This window comes from Benincasa hispida, chromosome 11 (genome assembly GCF_009727055.1).
Source record: "Benincasa hispida cultivar B227 chromosome 11, ASM972705v1, whole genome shotgun sequence".
Lineage (NCBI taxonomy): Eukaryota > Viridiplantae > Streptophyta > Magnoliopsida > Cucurbitales > Cucurbitaceae > Benincasa > Benincasa hispida.
This window is the reverse complement of record NC_052359.1, coordinates 42,282,700-42,292,240: the sequence shown is the minus strand read 5'-3', so window position 1 is coordinate 42,292,240 and position 9,541 is coordinate 42,282,700. Positions and strand designations below refer to the sequence as shown.

The window sequence follows — 9,541 nt, the reverse complement described above, 5'->3', positions numbered from 1 at the left end:
CACGTTCATGGCCATCCCGATAGAATCAGTTGAATCCACTGAAGAGGAGATCCCCCAAGACGTTCTATTTGTCTTGCAAGAGTATCGGGATGTCATGCCGAAAAGCTTGCCCAAGTCCTTACCCCCACGAAGGGGGATTGACCATGGGATTGAGTTATTACCAGGGGCAAAGCCACCTGCCAAGAATGCATATCAGATGGCTCCACCAGAATTGGCCGAACTCCGGAAACAGTTAGACGAGTTGTTAGATGCAGGATTTGATCAGCTTCTCCAGGGCCTGTTGCCCGTGGCCGCATGCCCGATCCAACCCCCTTCTAGCATACTTTCATATCTTGTATTGTATTAGCTTAGTTAGCTTGCTTTCTTTACATTTTCATTGTAAGTGACCACTCGCCCTCTTGCATATGCAAGGACGCCAGTTGGCTTTTTGTTCAGAATGCACTATATAGGGATAAGACTAACCATCACTTCCTCATACCCAGAGTAGTATTCTATAAAGCTGTTGTTCTTGCTTATTGCTTTCTAGTCTACTACAATCTTTCTTTCTTTATTCACACTCACAAAAACTTCTTACGAAAACCTTTTCTCCAAACCCGTTTTCTAAAACCGTTTTCCCTAAAACGGGGGTGGAGGTTGCGAGAGGCACTCGGTGTGCCATCGACAGTCCGTATTCGAGTTGGCTGACTTGTTCGTGAGCGGGAACAAATGCCGCACAATCGCTAAGAGAAGCTTCCGAAAGAGCGATTGTGACACTAATTGTCACATAACTTTCTTTGCAACTCACTATTTGTTTCAAGATCAAGACCCAGGAGATGATTGGACGAACTAGTCTACTTGATGGTCTTTATGATTTTGATGAATCTCCGACTAGTGATAAAAAAAATTCACAGCTTTAGTTGTCCTAATTTTTCCTTTGTTAAAGAAACAATCATGTTGTGTCATTTTAAGCTAGGACTTCCCAGTTTTTCCTTTTTGAAGTTTTTATTCCTAAATTTATTTAAAGGAATTGATTATTCAATTTTCCAATGTGAAAGTTGCATTTTTGCACTCTAATAATAGGACGGAATACTTGAATTTTTAGATGATCTTTTTAAGGATAAGGAAATTTTTCATCAATCTAAAGGACTTAGACCATCTGGGAACCGGCACCAGCCTACCCAAAACGGAACCACTGGGGATACTCATTTGAAATCTGACTCGGGATACTCCCAAAAAAACGGCATTTCTAGACGCAAAAATAGTCATTTACTTGATGTTGCCCAAGCTATTATGTTCTATATGCATGTTCCTAATTATTTGTGCAATGGTGCAATTCTCACAACTACCTACTTTATAAATTGAACGTCTTCTATAATTTTGGATTTTAGAACGCCTCTTAATGCCAAACATGGAAAATTATACTCCAGGGAAAAAAAAACACTTTGAAAGGATCCCGCAGCGCCTGAACTTCAGGTTTATACTAGAAGGGGATTCGATCAAAAGAATTAAGATCATACAAGCGACTTGTCATGAAACCAATCTAATGCCCCGACGAATGATACTGAAAAATCATGTAACCCATCTTCTATTCCCACTTTCTCATCCTTCCACATCCTTTACTTGATCTTAAGATTATGATAGCCCATAGGAAAAGTATTCATAATTGTACTAAATATCTTATTTCAGACTACCTTTCTTATCATAGATTGTCTGATGATTATAAAACCTTCACCTCTAGGATAACTAATCTATTTGTTCAAAGGAATATACAGGAGACCCTAAATGATCTGAATTGGAACATAGCAATTATGGAAGAGATGAATGCTCTAAAAGAAAATGGCTCGTGGTTGATCTACCAAAAAATAAGAAAACAATGGGATGTAAATGGGTGTTCCATATAAAGTGCGAGGCTGATGAGAGCATTGATAGATACAAAACGAGATTGGTTGTTAAAGGCTTTACATAGACCTATGGAATTGTTCTCAAGAAACATTATCCTTATTGCAAAAATTAATTCCATTAGATTGTTATTATCTATTGTTGTTAATTCAAATTGGCCACTTTATCAACATAATGTAAAAAATGCCTTCCTTAATGATTGTGACCTTGAAAAGGAGATATTTATGAATTTATCACTAGGTTTTGAAGTGAATTTGGAACTAACAAAGTGTGCAAATTAAAGAAATCTCTTTATGGCCTTAAGCAGTCTCCTAGAGCTTGGTTTGAATGTTTGGGAAAGTAGTGAAGGGAGACTAATGCTCAATTTATAAGGAATTCATAAGGATCAGCAGGTGCACCCAGGCATCTCAACTAGGTTGACACCCCCTTAGCACCCCTCATCACATCCTAACTCTAGAAAGCCTTAAAATTAAGCAATACAATGGGAAACAATACATGAACTGATAAAAAGAGAAACTGGAAAATCATTACAAAAGACAACCAAAGACGACTAAAAACAAAACAATGAGAACTTCAAAAAGCTGGAGAAAGGAAGGTATCTATAGGGGGGTCTTTTAACAGGCAAGAGAAAAAGATAGCAAAAGACTTCCTAACTACACTCAAAAACTAAATAAATAAACAATAAAAATAGTTATAAAAAGAACCCAACATCAAACATATTATGAATTTTTCATAAACTTACCTCTCCAATCACAGCAACAAAGGAACCTTTGTAAATCTCCAGAGTTAAATTATCTAATAAAATATTGGATTCTACTTCCTTGCTGCTGGACCAAGAATAACATGCATTAGACATGAAAACTGCAGTTTCTTTAACATCAGATACTGCCTGGTCATTGTTTATGGTTGGGGAAGGAGAAATATTTGCTCTATCTGGTTCAATTTTGTTCTCAATGCAACATAGAAATCTCGTCAATCGTCTAAGAGATATAACAGCCTGGACATATATTTGAAACCCAGATTAAGAGACATATAATGAGAAATCTACAAAATTAAAGTCATGGAGCATAAAAACTTACATCAATCATTCCATTAATGACCCAAGGGAATGAATTTAGAGGAGAAATCAAAGTGTTAAATAGGGCAAGACAGGTGAAAACCTGCACATTAAGGTTGGTAAAAAAAAAAAACAATAAATGCATTTTCCTGGAAAAATCAACAACTAGGGAGAGTGCAGAAAAGGAGTAAACAGGGATTCTCTTATAAAGCACTAAACATATTCAACAAACATATAGGATACCGCTAACTCAAAAGAACATAAAATAAAGATTAATAAAAAGAAGAAATGATACCGTTGCAGCATCAAGTTGATATCCCATCAATGTGAAAAGCCCAAATGTGAACAGAGAAAACAGGGTTGGTGTAGTAGCCCAAAAGAATACACACCATGCATCTAAGTACTTTCGTGTCTGGCAATATAAATTAAAATGTTTGTCATATAATATACAAGCATCGTGCATAAGTCTTGAACCCAAGTCAATAATGAAAAAATTTCCTGGTCTTACACTCAGATAGCTGACTTCTTGAGATCTTGTCTTCATCAACCAATCAGAAAAAAGCACCTCCCACCCATGTGTCTTCAAAGTGTGAATGTGAGTCAAAATTTCACCCGTCCTCCTTATTCTATTAAAAAGTAACATAAATCATCAAAAGTAAACTCTACAGAACATATAAAAGTTAAAGTTCTCTCATAAATTCATAATTCTTCACTTGGATAACTTTTCATTATCTAGCTTGATTATTATCTCATAATGTGTAGGTATAAACATATATAGTGCCAATTGCAATATGTGAAAGAAATCATCGATTTTTTTAGGCAAAGGACATCAAAGGAGGAAAGACTTGATCATATCATATTCTCTGCAACTTTTGGGTGTGAGCAGACCATTCCAATTATTCCGTCAATGATATTGATTCTCATTTGAAAATTTTTCATTTAGAGTAAAATATTTCTTCATCAAGTTTCTGATGTTGGCAGTTGACAGAAATAGTTAAGTGACTGACCCCCAACTTTTTTTTTTAGTACAACAATTGCAGAGGTGGGGGATTGAACCTCCGACCTCTTGGATCGAAGCACATGCTAATACCACTGAGCTAAGTTTACTTTGGTAAGTGATTGACCCCAATTAAGCATGTGTACAAGTGTGAGGCGCATGAGGAAGGGGAGTGGAGAATAGTAAGTCGTTACCGGTCAGTTAGAGGGGTCGGCCCATGAGAATATAGTGAATATGCTAAGATTGTTTGATAAAAAAAAGTGGGAGCCTAAATGGGATGTCAATTTTTGGATTAAAATGGGAGACTTTGTATTAAAAAGAACTTTATATGCTAGTTTCAGAAGAAAGAAACAGTAGCTTCAGTTAAGGATTTTCGGCCAATCACTCATACTTCTTCCATTTACAAAATCCTTTCTAAGGTGTTGGGTGAAAGACTGAAATTTTTATAGAAACAACAGCTTACATTGAGAAAAAATTAAAAAAAAATACATGATGAACAAAAAAAACATGCCCACAAAACCCCTCTAAAGAAAGGGTTTCCAACTACATAAGAGAGTTCCCAGAGGATAATTGTTTTTTTTTTAAAACAGAAACAAGACTTTTCATTGAATTAATGAATAAATCCAATGCTCAAAGACATAAGAGGAAACAAAAATAGAACTTCAAACTTGCCCATAAAGGCCAGAACCACAAGACTAAACAAAGATTTAAATATCCAAAGAAGTAATAAGAGCATTCCAATTTAGGCAAACATCTTGAATTGAAAAATCAGCTAAGTGTTTAGAACGAGAACACCATGTTGAAGCTTTGACTTGAGCAATCTCATAACGATCAAAACTAGGAAATGACTTATCTTGAAAGATGTGTTGATTCCTCAGACTAAATTTGTAATGCCTTCAATTACATCTCCATTTCACATTGCTCTCATTGAAGGAAGACAAATTTGGATCCCATTCTCATTGCTAATGAAGTGGAGGAATACAGGGTTAGAAAGAAACAAGGGTGGGTATTGAAGTTAAACGTTGAAAAAGCTTTTTGAGTGTGTCAATTGGGATTTCTTGGAAGAAGTCTTATTTCCTAGAAGCTTTGGTCACAAATGGTTACAGTGTATTCCTGGATGTATCCGTAATCCTATATTTTCTGTACTTATTAATGGACAGCCCCGAGGAAGAATTTTTTGAATGGTGCTCAGAACAAAAAATTAACTGAGAGAAATCTACACTTTGTGGAATTAATGTGGAGGATTCAAAGCTAATTCAGTTTTCTCACATCTCAAATGCAAGGTTGAGTTCTATCCTTTCATTTATCTTGGTCTTCCTCTTGGAGGATACCCAAAGAAGTTATCTTTTTGGCAGCCAGTGATTGAAAAAATTAGGAAAAAGGAGGCTGTATGACACTATGTAACTCGGTTTTTCTTTCCGTTGTTTGTTAAAGGATGTAGAGATGGTTGGTTTCCAAAATATATCGTTGCTCACCTTCACATTCACTACTACTTCAACAGTTGATTCTCGTAAATGGTCCCTTGAATTCAGGTTTGTTTTCAGTAAAGTCCGAGACTGGTTTTTTCTTGAGTCTTCTTCTATGGATAAATCCTTATTTTTTGAAAAGGAAACAGCCTTTATTAATCAATAAAATTAGTACAAGAGATGAGTACTTTGATAATAAAGGCAAATACAAGGAAATCAATCAAGAAACCAAAGAATCAGTATGTGCACCCGAGCATCTCAACTAGGTTGACACCCCCATAGCACCCTCATCATTTCCAACCAATAGAGAATGCCAACAATGGCTAATATAAGAGTAGTCTAATGAAACAATACAAGCTAAATGTTGCAACCGAACAAAATATAGAACTAGGCTCTAGAAATCTAAATTACATCAAGAAGCTGAGAGAAATAAGAGTACTAAAGAAAGCGAAGCTGCTGTCTCTATTTCTGTTGCTTCGATTAGTCTTCCAATTGACAAAAAGACTGCCAATTTAAACTTATGTCTTACAAGGAGTAGGCTTCAAAGCAATTAGAAAGGGAGCACCAAAGCGAGGCATTGAGCTTTGCTGCCTCAAAGCGATTAAACCAAGGAGTTTCATTCCCATTAAACACTCTTTGATTTCTTTCCAACCAGATTTCAACCAGCACTGCTTTTACCCCATTAATCCATAGTAAATTGGAGTATTTCTTCAGAATAGGACCTGAAAGTAGCTGTTGAACATTGCATCTAAAGGAAATATCAAAGGCCGAAGAAGTGTTGAAGCAATTAAGGAATTTCTTCCAGTAGTTGAAGGCAAAACAGCAGTCAAAAATCCTTATTCACAGCATTTTGGAAATCTTAGCGTCTCAAGAGGATCAATTTGGTATGGGCTTTTATGATAAGAAACATATTTCATTGATGTATGAAATTTACAGAAAGGCTCCTAGTCTATGCCCTTCTTCCATCAATTTGTTTCTTAAATTATATGGCCAGTGAAACTCTATTCATTTTTTTTAATTTTGTGTTCCTATGCTTCTTCATGTTTTTGGAAAAAGAAATATTTCATTGATAAATGAAATCAAAGGAAAACCCTAAATACCAAAAGGTGATTACATAAAAACCCCAAATATCAAAAGGTGGTTACATAAGGGAGTGCCAATTACAGACTAAAAAAAAAAAAAGCTGAAATGATTGAAAGGATGTTGTGTTTTACACAAAGAAAAAACAGTAGACAAAACCAATTCCATAAAACGATTGAAATGGAAAAAGCATCATTATTCTTATGCTTCTTCGTGTTGGTACAACCTTCTCAATCTTTTCAACACTCCGTGGATCTTCTGCAACAATTTGAAGGATGTCTTTCACGTTCTTATCAGTGCTCAATTAGCTCCAATGGCAAATTTTCTTTGGACTTTTTTTTTTTCCTTTTTTGTGATGGGAAACAAAATCTTCGTTGAAACAATGAAAAGAGGCTAATGCTAAAAAAATACAATAAACCCGAAAAAGGATAAAATGAAGGAATAGAAAGATATGAGAAAAAGGCTAATAAAGCAAAAAATGAGAACAATCCAGGTAAGACATAAGCCTTGAATAGAAAGATCCACAAAGACCTTAGAAAGAGAACAACATGAGAGGCCGTAAGACAGCCTGAATTAAACCAAAGACACCAACAACATGTAGAGGCCGTAAGACAGCCTGAATTAAGCCAAACACACCACCAAGGAAGAGATTTATCATGGAAGCTCCTCTGGATTTCTTTCAAACCAAATCTCCGAAAGGATAGCTTTGACCGCATTCGACAAAATGAATTCAGATTGAGGTTTCAAAGAAGGACCCACCAAAATCTGAATAACATTTTCCTTCCCACTTCCAAAGTCTGAGCGGCTACCTATTTTTCAAACCAAATCTGAATAGTATATTTTTTTTCAAACTAAATCAAGTTCAGCATTAACTTCCCACTTCCATAGTATGAGCGGCTACTGTTTTCTCGATGTTTCCTTCAATTTCCATCACCAATTCTTCTTCATTGTTTGCTATCAACACCGAGCGCTCTTGATTTCTACAGGGGCCCCACCCACTTGTACTTCTCCTGCAGCGATAGCACAACCCTTTTTCCCTTCTCGCCATATATTATGCATCAGATAACCTTTTGATTGGGTTGTTTTTTCACGCTCCCTTGTGCCATCTTGTTTAGGATGCTATTAGGTTGCACGTCCACCAAATCCATAGCTAACTTCACTTCCAAATCTCGATCTTTGATCAATTGGGACAGCTTCTTGATACTCTAATGTAGTAGGATTAGGGTAAATTAGGATATTATGGTTAAATCTTTAATTGATTAGGAGTGGGATTCAGTTTCCATCCCATCTTCGGTGGGTTACCTTTCCCATTGATCCATGAGGTCCCATAGGCTTAGAGCCATGAGGTCTATAGAGTTCCTAGGAAAGAGATTCGTTTTCCGCCCCCAATTAGATGGGGAATTAGTAACCTCCATTGCACCACTAGATAAGAGGTTATATCGATTACAATTAGGATTAGTTTCTTTGATTAATTAGGATTAGAATTAGTTTGCTTTCCAATTCTCTATAAATAGAGAGATTGTGTTCTTGTAATGAAAACTTTTGATTCATAATAGACTTTGATTCTTGGAGAAAGTTTTCCTTTTAATCTCTTTAAGCTACATCAATTTGGTATCAGAGCAACCACCTGGGCCAACGTTGATTGCCACTAGTGGAAGATTGGAAAACTCTTGGCAACGCCGACCGCAAGACGGAGCTTCATGAGTTGTGCTCATTGTCGAACAAGTGCACATCTATATTGGGGGAACCCTTTAAATTCTCAAAAAGAAAGAAGATAATGAATTTTTTTTTTCAAGATTGTACAAGAATGGACTATTACCAATCAAGGAAGACACCGTAAAAAAAAAATATAGTTGGTATAGGCAGGAAAGTCAAATTTACTACCAAAAGCGGTGCTAGATTTCTGACTAGTGATCATAAGAAGAATTTCAACATAATAATTTCGCCTGTGCTCGATTTTCTCAAAGAACCTATCATTATCTACATTGAAAATTTGATTATAGTGATTCTAACTGTTATAATTCTATAATTATGATTTTCCATTCTTGTAAATATTTTGTGATATGTTCCTTTTCTATGCTTTGTACACTTGTATATATTCATATCTTTGGTGAATGAATAGAGCATTTTGATTCTTTCTCAAACCTAAGAGTTTTACATGGTATCAGAGCTCTCTAAATAAACTTAGGGTTTTTGTGAACCTTATGGTTTGAGAATTTAGAACCCATTTGTGATACGTTTAGGGTTTTGTGGAGAGGTGAGTTTACACTTTTGCTCACAGTCGCCGTCTTCGATTCGTTCGCCGTCGTTCGCCGCCGCCGGAAAAAAAAAAGAAAGGAAGCTATTTTTTTCAACACTGCCCAATCCAAAGAGGAGCCCAGTCGCCGATCTACAAAACCTCAAAGTCCAGTTGCCATCTGACCAGCGCATGAGGCTCGCGCCGATTGTTCTTTTTTGTCGTTCGTCCACACGCCGGCGCGTGTAGGCGCGTGCGCCGTCCTTTTTGTTCGTTTTCTGTGGGTTTCTTCAGTGTGGTCGACTCTTCTTGGTGGTGTATTTGTTTGGGATATATAGATATTCTCACTGCTTGTAAAGACATCTCTTCGGTTGTCTGGTGTCTATTGTTTTTGAGGTAATGGCTGATAAGAAACCAGTAGTCATGTCTGAGATTGTTCCTATGGTGTCAAAAGTAACTGAACACAAGTTGAATGGATCCAACTACTATTCATGGAGATCAAATGTCCACTACTTTATTAGGAGCATGGAGATGGATGATCACATCACAGAAGAGCCACCGATTGATGCTAATAAGAAGATTTGGTGGCGGGACGATTCAACGACGCTTCTACAAATCAAGAATTCTATTGACCGTGAAATTGTTGAACTAGTAAATCACTGCGAATCAATCAAGGAACTATTAGAATATCTATATTTCCTTTATTCAGGGAAAGAGAATATTAATAGAGTGTTTGATATTTGTAAGACTCTATATCAACCTGATCAAGGAGAAAAATCTCTTACAAGCTACTTTATGGAGGTTAAAAATACATGCACGGAATTCAA

The 9,541-nt window shown here is 36.4% G+C and overlaps 1 protein-coding gene across 5 annotated transcripts in view; it reads right to left on the bottom strand.

The window, feature by feature from the left end:
• LOC120090395 (ABC transporter C family member 13) overlaps nucleotides 1–9,541 on the bottom strand; it is an 84,519-nt gene that overhangs the window by 52,065 nt on the left and 22,913 nt on the right. For all 5 annotated transcript variants that reach the window (XM_039048026.1, XM_039048025.1, XM_039048028.1 and 2 more), the window contains 4 exons: nucleotides 3,444–3,561; nucleotides 3,231–3,347; nucleotides 2,958–3,038; nucleotides 2,621–2,875 (listed from right to left, as the gene is read on the bottom strand). In XM_039048026.1, the coding sequence (XP_038903954.1) occupies nucleotides 2,621–2,875; nucleotides 2,958–3,038; nucleotides 3,231–3,347; nucleotides 3,444–3,561 (571 nt within the window). The remainder of the gene's footprint in view (nucleotides 1–2,620; nucleotides 2,876–2,957; nucleotides 3,039–3,230; nucleotides 3,348–3,443; nucleotides 3,562–9,541) is intronic.